The 15,617-nt window shown below is 41.0% G+C and overlaps 1 protein-coding gene across 1 annotated transcript in view; it reads right to left on the reverse strand.

Annotated features, from left to right (window-relative positions):
* Nucleotides 1-6,232: 6,232 nt before the first annotated feature.
* TEX36 (testis expressed 36) overlaps nt 6,233-15,617 on the reverse strand; it is an 11,285-nt gene continuing 1,900 nt past the window's right edge. The window contains exons 2-4 of the mRNA XM_021712306.1: nt 14,145-14,276; nt 13,369-13,449; nt 6,233-6,529 (exon numbers count right to left, since the gene is read on the reverse strand). Of these exons, the coding sequence (XP_021567981.1) occupies nt 6,233-6,529; nt 13,369-13,449; nt 14,145-14,276 (510 nt within the window). The remainder of the gene's footprint in view (nt 6,530-13,368; nt 13,450-14,144; nt 14,277-15,617) is intronic.

The raw sequence follows: 15,617 nt of genomic DNA on the forward strand, positions 1-15,617 counted from the left end.
TGAAAATAATTGAGTTGTGCTTTCACCTTGAGAAGCTTAAAAAAAAAAAAACCTAAGGAAGGAATCGGTAGACATGAAATTAATGAGACCAAAAGCAAACAACAGTAACAAAAATGTAAAGTTGGTCAACAGAGCAAAGGCATGTAAGCAACATTCAAAATGCCAAAGGACAGAATGTGTTCTAACATTCTTAAATTCCATATAAAACAAATCAAAATCTTAAAATTCCATAAAACAAATTATTTCCTCTAAGAATTTTTAAATTCCATACAAAACAAATTATTTACTCTAAAAATAAAAATGGTCAAAAATAGAAAAGAAAAAAGAAATAAGAGCACCATACAAATAAACGGAAAAGATGTCCAGAGATCTACACCTGAAAACATCACCAGGCCCAGGAGTGTGCATGGCAGTTTCGAGAAATATTTTCAATGTATGTAAGCAGTATCCAAAGAGAGAAAAGGAGAGAACACTACCTTGAACTCAGATCTAAAATAATAGCTGCAGAAGTTTAGAAACAAATGACTGCAGGTCAAATATTTGCATGTCAACTCCTGAATGTACCAAAAGAATAATGTATCATAACCCACTGGAGTTTGTCCCAAGAATCCGAGAATGGCTGAAGATTAGAAAATCTACTAATATACTATATTACTTTGAGAGATTAGCGTGGGAAATACAGATGATATCTCGATAGATGCCAGAACATTATTTGCTGTGATGTCACTCCAAACAGTCAAAAGAAGAACTATGACACAACTCTTAGAATTATTTAATAATCTCAAACAAAATAAGTCCTCAGCAAAGCATGAAATTCAGAGGTCATTAAACAAAATATTCATTCATTTTACTACATTTTGAAATATGCAGAGCTAAAAATATGGTATGTACCACACCAAGGCAAGATGCTAATACCAGGGGAAATTGTGAAGAGAGTATGTATGTGGGAACTCGACTTTCCATTCAATTTTCCTGTAAACCTAAACTGCTCTGGGAAATAAAGTCTATTGATTTAAATTCGTGTGTGTGTGTGTGTGTGTGTGTGTGTGTGTGTACACACATATATTATACATATATACGTTTAATATATATATATTAAACAAAGAGAAACAAAAAACTAATAAGCTAGATTTTTTAAAAATTTAGTGGCTGAGTGGGGTGGCTCATACCTGTAACCCCAGCATTTAGGAGACCAAGATAAGAGGATTGGGTTTTTTTGTTTGCTTTTTTAATTTAATTTTTTTTAATTTTAAAGATGTGAGGTGCAATTCAGAGTTAGGTATACAAATGTTCATTATGCAGTACCCTTGTTGATGAGGTGTGCCCCTCTCTCCCTTGGCAGTTTCCCTCAACTGTCAATCACACCCCCTCTCCCCAGGCAGTTTCCCACTACTGCCAATCCCTTTATTATAGTATTATGATAACTTTTCAAGGTCCTCTTATAAGTGAGAACATATCGTACTCTGTTCTTCGATTCTGTGATAGGTCACCCGGCATTATAGATTCTAAGCCCATCCAGGTTGCCGTGAATTTCATGATTTTGTCCTTCTTAATGACTGCGTAATATTCCCTCGTGTATATATACCACATTTTTAAAAAATCCAGTCCTCTTTCAATGGGCAGCATAGTTGGTTCCACGTTTTTTGCTATTGTGAACCATGCTGCAATAAACATACGTGTGCAGTTATCTTTTTCATAGGGTGATTTGAGTTTCTCCAGGTATATTCCCAGTAGGGGAATTAGTAATGTTGTATGGAAGACTGATTTTTAGATCTTTTAGAAATCGCCAAACTCTTTTCCACAAAGGTTGTATCAGTTGCCTGGCTCGGTGGCTCAGCCTGTAATCCCGCACCTTTGGGAGGCTAAGGTGAGTGGATTGCCTGAGCCCGCGGGTTTTGAGACCCGCCTGGGCAGCGAGACCTCATCTCTACAATAAATCAAAAAAATCAGCCGGGCGTGGTAGCACATGCCTGTAATTCTGGCTACTCGGAAGGCTGAGGTGAAGGATCGCCGGAGCCCAGCAGGTTGAGGCTGTGGTGGCCGGGAGCGGCCACCGCACTCTAGTCTGGGCGACAGAGTGAGACTCCAACTCAAAAAGAAAAAAAAGGTTGTATCAGTTTACACTTGCATCAACAGTATAGAAGTATTCCCTTTTCACTGCATCCTCTCCAGCATCTGGTGTTTTTTGAGTGATTGATGATGGCCATCTTGACTGGAGTTAGGTGGTATCTCAGTGTGGTTTTAATTTGCCTTTCTTTGATGATTAGTGAGGCTGAGCATTCTTTCAAGTATCTGTTGGCTGCTCGTATGTCTTCTTTTGAGAAGTGTCTATTCATATCTTTTGCCCACTTTGTATTGGGGTTGTTTTTTCCTTTTCAGCACATTTGAGTTCCTTGTAGATCCTAGATGTTAGGCCTTTGTCAGACATATAGTTGGCAAATATTTTTTCTCAGTCTGTGGGCTGTCTCCCTGCTCTCTTGATGATTTCTTTGACTTTGCAGAAGCTTGTCAGTTTGATGAGGTCCCACTTGTCTATCTTCTCTCTTACGGCATGGGCACTTGGGGTTTTGATCAGGAATTAACTGCCAGTTCCAATTTCCATAAAGGTGTCTCCTGCATTTTCTAAGAATCTTATAGTTTGAGGTTTTACATTTAGGTCTTTGACCCATTTAAAGTTGATTTTTGTGTATGGTGATAGGTATGGGTCTTGTTTTAATCTTCTGCACGTGGTCAGTCAGTTTTCCCAACACCATTTACTGAATAGGTTCTCCTCTCCCCAGTGGTGGGTGGTGGAGGCTTTATCAAAGATGATTTGGTTGAGAAGTTGAGATCTTGCTTCTGGAATCTCTATCCTGTTCCATTGGTCTATAGGTAGGATTGTTTAAGCCCAGGAGTTTGAGACTAGTCTGGGCAACTTGACGAGACCTTGTTTCTACAAAAAAATTTAAAAATTAGCCAGGTATGGTGGTGCGTGTTTGTAGTCCAGCTACTTGGGAGACTGAGGCGGGGGGATTGCCTGAGCCCAGGAGGTTGAGGCTTTGGTGAACCGTGGTCATGCCACTGATCTCCAGCCTGGTAAACAGTGAGACCATGACTCAAACAAACAAACAAAAAACTTGGAACACATTTTTTTACAAAATGCTTAAAACCTTAATATATAAAGAAATGATACATGTGATTTAAAGAATAAGACAAACCCATAGAAAAAATAGTGAAAGATACAAATAAGTAGTTCACAGCAAAAGAAATACATGGCTTTTCAATGGCTACACAAACACACACGATGAAAGAGACACACACTAAAAGGTAAGAGCATTTTTAAGCTAAAGCCTTGGCAAATATCATAAGGTTTAATGATACAAGAGTGTGGGAGGAATAGACACTCTCCTATCTCCTGTCCTGCTCATGAAACTGTGAGCCGAAGCCCTTTTGGAAGATTTGACAATATAACTAAAATTTTTAATACACATATTTTAACTGGATGCATTTGTTTTTAATGAGGTTACCATCTAAAAATGCTAATAGATGAATGCCAATATTTATCTATAGAAATGTTTATTCTGGATTCTGTATAGTAGGAAAAGAAAAGAGAAGAAATTGCCTAAATGGACATCAAAAATTACAGTAATGAAATACTAGGTAACTGTGCTTTTTTTAAAAAAGAAAGGTTGTGTTTGTAAGTGCTGTTGGTAGGGGAGTGGCAGAAAGCAACCGTGTAGTGGCACGCTTGTGTTTGTGTGTGTGTGTGTGAGAGAGAGAGAGAGAGAGAGAGAGAGACAGAGAGACAGAGAGAGAGGGAGAGAGAGAAAGAGAAAGACAGGGACAGAGATGAAGAGGCAATCGACACATAGATTACATGAGAAAGGATATATGCTCCAAAAAAGTTAATAGGGCTGGTTCTGGCAGAGAAAATTGGAGCCAAGAGCCAGGAATATGAAGAAAATTCTTTTTTCGTCGTTTTTCTTTGAAATTTTCCCCTTGTAATATGCTTTAAAATATATATATTTTAGGGGCTGAGTATGGCGGCTCATACCTGTAATCCCAGCCATTTGGGAGGCCAAGTGGGAGAGGAATACTTGAGCCTATGAGTTCGAGATCAGCCTGGGCAACATAGTGAGACCTTATCGTTACGAAAATTTAAAAAAAAAATTAGCCAGGTGTGGTGGGATGTGTCTATAGTCCCAGCCACTCTGGAGGCTGAGGTGGAAGGATTGCCTGAATCCAGGAGGTCAAGGCTGTGGTGAGCTGTGATCATACAACTGCACTACAACCTGAGTGACAGAGTGAGACCTTAATTCAACAACAACCACAACAGCAAATATATATATATAATTTAGGACACTAAGAACATAAGAGGAAATCTTCAACGAGATAAAACTAAACTACATGAAATCTAAAACAAATGTCAGATTTCTTGGGGACACATTGGAAGCAACCCCTTTAAATTCAGAAATAAATTGAGGATATGTCAGTAAATGGTGCTGGAAAAACTGGCTCACCACATGCAGAAGATTGAAACAGGACCCCTACCTATCACCTTACACAAAAATCAACTCTAAATGAATCAAAGACCTAAACGTAAAGCCTCAAACTCTAAGAATCTTAGAAAATGCACGAGACAACCTTACAGAAATCAGAGTAGGCAACCAATTCCTGATCAAAACCCCAGATATCCATGCTATAAAAGATAAGATAGACAAGTGAGACCTTATTAAACTGAAAGGCTTCTGCAAAGCAAAAGAAACTATCAAGTAAGTGAGGAGACAGCCCACAGAATGGGAACAAATATTTGCCTACTATATATCTGAAAAAGGCCTAACATCCAGTACCTCCAAGGAACTCAAACATGCTGAAAGTATAAAAAAAAGCCACATTAAAAAATGGAAAGAGACACGAATAGATACTTCTTCAAAGAAGATATACAAGCAGCCAACAGATATACGAGAAAGTGCTCTGCCTCACTAATCACCAGAGAAATGCAAATCAAAACCACATTGAGATAGCACCTAACCCCAGTAAGAATGACCATTAATAAAACAAACAACAGATACTGGTGAGGATGCGGAGAAAAAGGAACACTTCTACGCTGCTGGTGGGAATGCAAACTAGTTCAACCTCTGTGGAAAACAGTGTGGCAATTTCTAAAAGACTTAAAAATTGCCCTTCCATGTGATCCAGCAATCCCCCTACTGGGAATGAACCTGAAAGAACTCAGATCTTTCTACAGAAAAGATACCTGCACACATATGTTTATTGCAGCACTATTCACAATGAGAAAAACATGGAAGCAACCATGCTGCCCATCGAAACTGGACTGGAGATAAAAAGGGGTACATATAGACAGTGGAGTATTACACGGCCTTAAAGAAGGACAAACATATGGACTTCACAGCAACGTGGATGGATTTAGAGTCCAACATACTCAGTGATCTACCACAGAGGTATTACATGTTCTCCCTCATAAGTGGACTCTGAACATTGACCATAATAGTATAAGAAAGGGATTGGCAGTCGTGGGACCCTGCCAGGGAAAGGAGGGTGGGGAACATAACATCAACAAGGGTACCTGATCTCAAACCAGGTGAAGTGGGAACCAAAGGGAGACCCAATCTTTACCTCTATGATGTCCATTTGTATACCTAATCCTGAATTGTACTATACATCTTTAAAATAGCTTTTAAAATGAGGACATGCACAATCTGTGATGACCTTTAAATTATATCTGAGGTCTTATCCAATGAGGTTCGATGGGGGAATATACAAATGTTGGAAATGATATGAAATGACCACTTTTGCAAATGATAGCATTGTCTACATCGAAAATCCAGAAGATAATTACCAAAAAGAATTATTAGAACATTTTTACATAGATTAAAAGCAAGTAGTTGGCCTACGTCTGGGGACAGACACGAATCAGAAATGTGGTGAAATCAAAGGGACTCTTGCTTCCTCTGCATTGTCTGAAATTTCAAAATGAAAATGTAACCACATATTAAGGATGTAATTTTTAAAACTCCCCACAAAAGTAGATGCAGCAATCTCAAAAGTTTTTTTTACCCTTATGTATATTTTCACATCTTTATTTTATAAGGTTTTAAATGTGTTTCAACTTTATTAAAAATCATTAAAATCTTCCAAAAATGAAATGATAGTGCTAGAGAAGAAAACATATAGTTTTAGGCTGTCTAATAATACCAATATTACAAAATTCATCAAGAATCTTCTGGGAGAATTAGGGCTCCAGCGGGGAAACAGCCTTTTTGTCAACAGTGAGCCTTACTTTTGGCTTCTTTTTCAAAAACTCTGTACAGCTTCGCCTAGGAATAAATTTAAAAGTGCTCCATATCTCATTATAACATCTTGGGAAGCGTTTGAAACTTGAGTCCACCATGGCTTCCTTATACACATATGATATTTGGTTATTTGAAAAGCCATCAAGACAGGATGGAACGTAGTCACACGCCCAAAGATTGAAATTTCTTGAAACGTGTTGCCTCTTATCTGGGGAGATCTTCTTACGTCCCAGGCCCTGGGGAAAAAGTACAAGAAGATTAGGTGGAATATATCCAAGGCCATACAGTTCTGAGGTCTTTATTAAAACCAGCTACATGACATGTATATGTTTAAACGTAGCATATGCAAACTGTCATGCGGTCTCCTTTACCAGCCTGCTGAAGGCTGTACATTGACATTCACAACACACTGCTTGTATTTCAGTATTACTTTCACCGCCTTCTTGTGCCACCAGGAAGACCAGGCGTTCAGAGATATGGAAGACAGAACCAGAAAAAGCCCAGCCAGAAACAGCCTGTTAACCAGCCTCCAGTCGGCTCCCTGCACCCCTCAGCTCTCTGGTGTACCCATCCCAGCTGTTTCTCCAGCTCACAGCAGGACCGATGGCTCTTTCTCTGAGAAGCCTGAGGAGGCTGAATACTTTCCCAACCTGAGGGCTCCCCGGAAGGAAGCAGCACTGTTGAGTCTCTGCGCACAGGTTTCCTCATTCGCTCTCAGCACCTTACTTGAGAACGTGAGAAGGACTGCGTGTTCAAAATTGTACATTCAAGTTGATCGCAACTGGATGAAAACTAAGAAAGAAAACACCCTGCTCACACAAAAGACAGGAGATGGCCAATAGATTATCCAGACTTGGCATCAGTAAGGTGGGACTTTGCCTGTGATAAAGGGTCAGGGTCAGGTTCACAGCAGGAGACTGATGGCACATTCAAATGAGGGTAATTTCAGGAGTGTTTATAGCAGGATGATTTGCATATGTGGGGGTCCATGTAGGGAAATCCCAAGGGACCATGCAAAGGCTCCGGGTCTCAGGGCCCTGGGGAGGAGTAGAGGCCACACAGATTCGCCCCTGGAGCCAAAGTGTGGCGAAAAAGGCTCAAGTAGCTCTGGAGGAACAAGCAGATGTTGGCACGGTGCCCAAGCACTCATCTAAGGACTTACTGAGGACGCACCAGCAACTTGAAAAACATATCAAAGGAAGGAATGAAGAGAATAGAGAATAGAGCTGCAAGGAAAGTAGTAGGTAAAACTTAAAATGAAGTCTAAATTCTTGCTAATGTCGTGACTCTGAAATGCACTGGAACTTTAAGAATTCATAGGAAGGCCGGGTTCGGTGGCTCAGCCTATAACCCCGGGCCTTTGGGAGGCTGAGGTGAGTGGATTGCCTGAGCCTGCGGGTTCGAGACCCACCTGGGGCAGCAAGACCTCATCTCTACAATAAATCAAAAAATTAGCCGGGCGTGGTAGCGTATGCCTGTAATTCCGGCTACTCGGAAGGCTGAGGCGGAAGGATCGCCGGAGCCCAGCACGTCGAGGCTGCGGTGGCCGGAAGCGGCCACTGCATTCCAGTCTAGGTGACAGAGTGAGACTCCAATTCAAAAAAAAAAAAAAAGAATTCATAGGAAGGAAGGAAGGAAGGAAGAAGGAAGAGAGGAAGAGAGGAAGAGAGGAAGAGGAGGGAGGAAAAGAAGAAGATGGAAGAAAAACAATCTGGAACTGAAATTTCAGGATCTCAACCTGATAGAAGTTGGGGTGACTGCTCTGAGCTCAAGGCTAAAGTCTCCAAATGCATCCTCCTGGTGTTGGGAGAACACAACCCGGGCCACAAACACCACAGCCCCTGGAAGAGGAATGGGCAGGGGAGAGCACGCTGGAGACCTGGCCTGATCCTTGGGGAAAAGCTGTAGATATTAAATCTTATATTCATAGAGTAATTGAAAGGTACCTATAGAAACCTAGAAGAAACTTAGCTTATTCTTTAGTCTTTGTGCCTCAGTGTAACCATTAGAAAGCGTTCAGACATTCTACTGCAGGACAAACAGCAGCCTTTCCCATCCCCGCTAGACAAATCTTCACATACGAGATCAGGACAACTCAAAATGACCACCCCACCTTTGGTCAAGGAATTTGTGATTTGCAAATGTCTAACAAGTCTCTTTCAGTATCAACCCTCCCCCAGGGTTAACCTAACCAGCCCTCTGAACTTCGTGACACAGATAAGCCCCACCATGGCAGCAATCATGTGACTAGCCCACCCATCTGCCTGCTGTCCATCACCTGACATCATCAGTACCCTCTTGCCTTCCCCGTTTGTGATGACATGGAAGCAGACCACCACCCAATCACCTTAATGATCTTCCCCCATCAAGGGGAATGGTTAAAAGGACTCAACCACAAGCAACCGGCAGCCATTACCTTGCTAGAGTCTGGTGTGGCCATGTGCTCTTTGAGCCACGGCTGTCGCCATGCTTCCTGGCTTTGGTCCCCTCCCTCACCTTGGGGAGGTGAATCTTCTCTCTTCCTTCTCTTTCTCTCTCTAATTTACTTCTAAATAAACTTTTCTTTCTTAACCTTTTTGTGTGTCACAATTCTTTGCAATTTACTCAGATCTCTGGGTTGCCAGCCCCAGCAGTGCTGCAAGTCTCCCTGTACCTCTCCACCCTCACCTAGTCCGGCCGTACCCTAACAGTAATCAGTGTGAATATATTTCTTAGACATTTACACTTTAGGGCGACTACTAATAGAATAGCAATAAAAGAATGAACAAATAAATCCAAACAATCTAGCAAAATCAGGCGTGGGAGGAAAAGAAAAAGTAAACATAATAAATAGGAAATCTAAAAATGGGATGGCAAAAATAACATCAAAGACACAAATTTTCACAATAATGTGAATGGGTTAAATTTTTATATAAAGGAATAAAGACTCTTGGATTTTTATTTAAGCCATGCTATATTCTAGACAAATCCAAAGCAAAATGACTACAAATTATGAAGGCAAAGGAATGGACCATAACATAAAGAACAAATGCTAGCAAAAAGAAAGTAATAGTGACAGTGCTAATATCACAATATAGAATTCATGGCTCAAGGTGTTAAGGCATATAAAGAGAAACATTTCACATTGATAAATGACAAAAGTCACCAAGAAAAGAAAACAGCTATGAAATTTTATGCAGAAGAATATGGCATTACACTATATAAGGCCAAAAAACTTTGAAAATTCAAGAACAATTAGAAGCAGAAATTGACAGAACAAGACAAAAATTAAGAAAAGGATGTGAAAGGTTTGAAAAACATAATTAACAATTCTGAATTAATAAATATAAAGAACTTTGTAACCAATGGGGGGAATACATATTTTTTGTATTCTTTGTAAACATCCATAAAATACTTGTTAAAATTAATCACATACAAGAAAACAAAGATAATCTCATAATTCAAAAAGTGGAAATCATAGATTGTACTCTATAAAACTTCCTATAACCCATAAAAATATATATTAGCAACAAATAGGTGATCTTAACATTTTTTAACCATATAAAGCCGGGCTCGGTGGCTCAGCCTGTAATCCTGCGCCTTTGGGAGGCTGAGGTGAGTGGATTGCCTGAGCCCGCGGGTTCAAGACCCGCCTGGCAGCGAGACCTCATCTCTACAATAAATCAAAAAATCAGCCGGGCGTGGTAGCACATGCCTGTAATTCCGGCTACTCGGAAGGCTGAGGCGGAAGGATCGCCGGAGCCCAGCAGGTCGAGGCTGTGGTGGCCGGGAGCGGCCACTGCACTCCAGTCTGGGTGACAGAGTGAGACTCCAACTCAAAATAAATAAATAAATAATAAATAAATAAAACATTCAAAGCATTTTTCTAAATTTTTTTAGTAAAAATTCAAATTAAAAATTGAAACATTGGCTACTGGAAATAAATAATAATGAGACCTTAATTAGAAAAACCTTTGGAATGTAGCCAAAGCAATAATCTAAAGAATACTTACAGATTTAATAAATTAGTCAACAAAAACATTTGCAAGTATATAAACTAAACATTCAAGTGAAACAGAATTTGAAGAAACACCAGGAGTATTTTAGGAGATATTATACTAGGAAATTTGAAATGAATCTCATCAATTTTAGGCAAACACACATCAGCAAAACCTACCCAAGAAGAAGTAGAACATTTGAATAGATTAATAATCCAAGGAGAAATGGAAAGGGTCGTTAGAAACTTACTTTAAAAAATGTGTTAGATCCAAGTTATTTTATAGTCAAATTCTACCTTTCATTAAACTGAAAGTCCAAATGTTACATAAACTAGTCCAGAACATAGAGAAAGTTGGAAAGCTTCCAGTGCTTTCTAGAGACTAACATAACCCTAGCGAAATACATGTGGTATAATCCTATTTATATCATTAACAAGATACACATTTATGTGTGTGTGTTTGTGTATGAACTGCAAAAAATTCTCAAATTTTACCCACAAAACTATTATTGGCAACGAATCATCAAGGTCAGGTTGTGAGGAAAGAAAATAAAGGTGCGAATTTTAATTTTATATAATTCTGTATTATTTGTTTGTTTGTTTTAAAGGACGTATGTTACTTTGGTTATTTGGGAAACAATATTAAGCATTCCATTTAGAGAGCCAGGTAAAGTAGATAGTCTAGTTCTGTCTTCAACACTTCCAGAAGCAAATCAGATTTTGGGGATTAAGCCATTTCAATTTAATTAAGACATTGTAGCCTAGAGGGAAGAGTTACTTTGGACAAGTTGTTTAACTGTACTGGCCCTCAATGTCCTCATCTTTAAATTGGGGATAACAAGCATTATTAGCCCAAGGGATTGTTGTAAGGATTGGATGAGATAACGAGAAGGTGTGGAGGAATTTGAGGCCTGACTAGGCCGGCAGCAATTGGGTAAATTGAGGAAGTAAATCTCAGGATGAGATTTCACAAATGTTACAAAGAAATTTACTGATAATAGCAGTAAGAACTGTAGAACCAACTGTAAAATATTTGCAGTAAGCAAAAAGTAGTCAACCATTTGTTGCTCGTTAACTATTGCTGTTAACTAACCTTTTCTTAAAGAAACAAAATACCACCATCAGTCAGCTGCTTCATAAACATCTGGAGATGTCCCTTTGCAGATTACACCCAAAGACAATTCCCCCTGGCCATACTAGACACTTCTTATAAAATACACTCCCGAACCCCGCAATCCTCCTACTGGGAATATACCCTGAAGAACTCAAATCACTCTATAAAAAAGATATCTGCACACATACGCTTATCGTAGCATTGTTCACAACAGCAAGATCATGGAACCAGCCATGCAGTCCACCAAAAGAGGACTGGATTTTTAAAATGTGGTACATATACACAATGGAACATGACGCAGCCATAAAAAAAGAACGAAATCATGAATTTCGCAGCAACCTGGATGGAATTAGAGTTTCTAATACTGAGTGATCTCTCACAGAAACAAAGATCTGAGCATCACATGTTCTCACTCATAAGTGGACTTTGAACAACTACCGTAATACTCTAAGAGAAGGATTGACAGTCAACAAGGGTACCTGCACAATGCATATTTGTATACCTAACCCTTAGCTGTACCCCACAATTTTAAAATAAAAAATATGTATTTTCAATAAACAAATAAATAAAAAATATACTCCTCTGGCCACTGCCTCTTTGCAGGCAGCAGACAACACTCTCTGCTGCTCTGCCCTTGGTACCCTTTACAGTGTATCTTCCCTTTAATAAATGTACCTTTCTTAATCTATAAGTATCTTGGTGAATACTTTCACCCCGTCTCTAACCATATCACACCCAGCCTGCCACACATGGCAGTTGGTGTGTGGAAAATGTTTTATAAGCAGTGGGCTGTTATTAACATCTTCATCATAATGGACTTTTAAGTTCAGTAAAGATTCCCAGGGATCACCTGATTCAACCTCCTGTCTAAGACGTGTTATCCCCATGCCGTCCAGTCTGGTAGCCACTAGCCACACGTAGCTACCGAGCACTTGAAACGTGAGTCTCCAAACTGAGATGTAACATAAGTGTAAAATCCAATTTGGATTTTAAAGACTTGGTTTGGAAGAAGGAATGTAAATATTTCATTAACTTTTTTTTTTTTTTTTGAGTTGGAGTCTCACTCTGTCGCCCAGACTGGAGTGCAGTGGCCGCTCCCGGCCACCGCAGCCTCGACCCGCTGGGCTCCGGCGATCCTTCCACCTCAGCCTTCCGAGTAGCCGGAATTACAGGCGCGCGCTACCACGCCCAGCTGATTTTTTGATTGATTGTAGAGATGAGGTCTCGCTGCCCAGGCGGGTCTCGAACCCGCGGGCTCAGGCAATCCACTCACCCCAGCCTCCCAAAGGCGCGGGATTACAGGCTGAGCCACCGAGCCCGGCTAACTTTTTTATATATTGATGACATGTTGAGTTGATAATTGGGAGAACTATTCAGTTAAACAAAATATATTATTAAAGTTAATTTTCACCTGTTCCCTTCTGCTTAATGTGGCTACTAGAAAATTTAAAATTCCATATACAGCTTGAGCTCCATTTCTATCATGCAATGCTGTGTTGACCACTATTCTATCAGAGTTTAATGTTCTCCAGTGACGGGGAACTCACCTCCTCCAGCAAAAAGCCAACTCCAGTTATTAGAAAATTCTTCCTTGTATTATGTAAGCCCTCCCTTCCTTCTGGCTCCTCCTCGTGGGTCTTGGCTCTGCCATCCAGAGACACTCATCGTGTCTCTCTTTCCCATGGCAGGGATGCACAAGAAAGCTCACAAAAGAGACAATTTGTGAGAAGGCACTCTAAGAAGTAGGAAGTGCACGTGAACCTAGGCAGAAAGCTGGTGTGGACTTTGAAAGTTGTGTGAACTCTGAGAACTTCTGGCATATTAAATATATTTATTTATTTATAACCTGCAAATAATCTTGTTTAAGACCTCACTTTGTTTTGATCTTGTCCCCATTTCGAGGTCAGCCTCTGTTTTCAATGTGCTTCACAAAATCAAGAGCCCTGATGTTGCTTCCATTGTATTAGGAATTTGGAAATACTCACGGAGTCAAGGTAGTGTCCAGAGTTCTCAAAACTGTGCCGATTGTCATGCACGGAGAAGGGGAAGTTGTTTTTTACTGCTTGCTGGAAAAGAGGGGAGATGGAAAGGCACCCATCAGAGCTCCAGTTTGCTTTCAGAACCCGGATATAGGGATGTGGAAGAAAAGTGACCTCTAAGTTAGACCATTAAACCCATTGCCAGAGGTACAGCAAACAGCACAGGACAGGGAAGATGTGCATATGCACCACAACTCAGAGTTTGAAACTCAACCTTACTGCCAGCTTTCTGAAAGTCGTGTCGATCCCCTTTCAGGACATCTTATTTGGAAGTAAGGATGGAAAAGTGTATAGGCTCATAGAGCCAAGAGCTAGAAAGGTCCTTGAGGCCGTGTAGGCCAACTACATCCTCTGACCAATAAGAAGACCCTGGCCCAAGTCTGCAGGGTGTATTTGGGAGGCATGAGGTCAACACCTCCTCTTTCACACCCCTTCAGGTCCCCTGAAGTGGCTCAGAAATCAGTCAGGGAGGCAGAACTTACAAGTTACAGACTGAGCTGTAACCAAAGCTGTCGCTTCATGTCCACAGACGAGCCTACATTGATTGTCTGGACTAGGCAGTAGCTCCTTCCTGAGAGGATCAGGGTATTGGATGGGGAGACCATCAGCCTTGGGGGCTCCAGGGATAGTAAATGTGCAGTTTCTTACAGGGAAGAATTTTCTGGCCAAAAATGCCAGTGGTGCCACCCCTCGGGGAGCCACAGGAAGGCTTCCAGACTCACCTTCTCCCGGACTTTGTATATTGGCGGTAACTTCCCCCGCACTTGCCAAGACAATTGTGGATTGTGGGACTCTTTCAACATAGCACTTGTGATGGATTCTGGTGTCTTTTGCATCAGTCCAATGTGGGGGAACTGGAAAAACAGCACAAGCCTTGATCAAAACCAGACACATTCGAATCTACCAGCCAAGGATCAGGGCTTCCTCTGTACTGTGATTAAAATTCAATTTGGGTGCTTCTGGCATGCAATGGAAATAGCATAATTTTTGCCATTTTCAAGTATTCTTTCCAAGACAAAAAACATTGTAATGGCCCAGAGCCATCACTGCCGGTTGTTTCAAGTTACAAGGGACACCCCTGCCGCGCCAGAGCCTGGAAATGTTTCCACAGCCTGGTAAGGAGGGTGTGGCCTTCAGAGAATGAGCAGACGCACTCTGAAAAGACAGAATAGTGTGATCTGAGATCTTCCTTCTGGTCAGGGAGTTCTCACGCGCTTGGGGCCTAGGAACCAACCAACTCACGTTCACGGGGGTAAGCTGACCTCCAGCAATGGAATTATGAGGTGGGCCCTGAGACAAGGGAAAGCTGAGTCGTCACTGGAAATGTAGGATGGTCAAGGGAAGCGATATTTGGGAGGAAGAAAGGGGTAGAAGTGTGTGAAAAGGAAAAATGAAGACAATGAGGATGATTTGGGGGCGCTCTTGCAATCTCCCTACAAAACACTGGGAAGGAAACAGGACTAGGCAGAGAAGGATGGTCCTGACAAAGGCCTCAGTGGATCCCGTAGAGAGCTGTGCACCTATGGTGGCCTCTCAGAGTTAGAGCGAGGGGACCGGCTTCCGTGCGCCCTATTCACTGTCGTTGGATTGTTTCTAGGCTGCTCTGGGTGTGACCTTGGAGAGGTAATTCTCTCTTTTTAAAAAAAATTTATTATAAAGATGCGGGGTACAATTCAGGGTCAGGTATAGAAACATTGATCATGCAGGTACCCTTGTTGATGAGGTATGCCCCTCCCTCCCCTAGCAGTTTCCCTCAACTGCCAATCCTAACCCCCATACCAACAGTTTCCCATTACTGCCAATCGCTTTTTTATAGCATCATAATTGTTCAAGGTCACCTTATGAGTGAGAACATATGGAATCAGTTCTTTGTTTCTGTGATAAATCACTGACTATGATCGACTCCAAATCCATCCAATTTGCTGCAAAGTTCATACATTTGTCCTTTTTATGGCTGCATCATATGCCATTGTGTATATATACCACATTTTGTTTATCCAGTCCAGCTTCAATGGGCAACACGCTGGTTCCATGTTTTTGCTATTGTGAAGAGAGCTGCAACAAACATACGTGTGCAGGTATCTTTTTTGTAGAATAATTTGGGTTTCTCCGGGGATATTCCCAATAGGGGAATGACTGGGTCATATGGAAGGTCAATTTCTAGTTCTTTCAGAAATCGCCACACTGTCTTCCAA

Source organism: Carlito syrichta, unplaced genomic scaffold (genome assembly GCF_000164805.1).
Source record: "Carlito syrichta isolate Samal-C Ts95f unplaced genomic scaffold, Tarsius_syrichta-2.0.1 Scaffold303179, whole genome shotgun sequence".
NCBI lineage: Eukaryota > Metazoa > Chordata > Mammalia > Primates > Tarsiidae > Carlito > Carlito syrichta.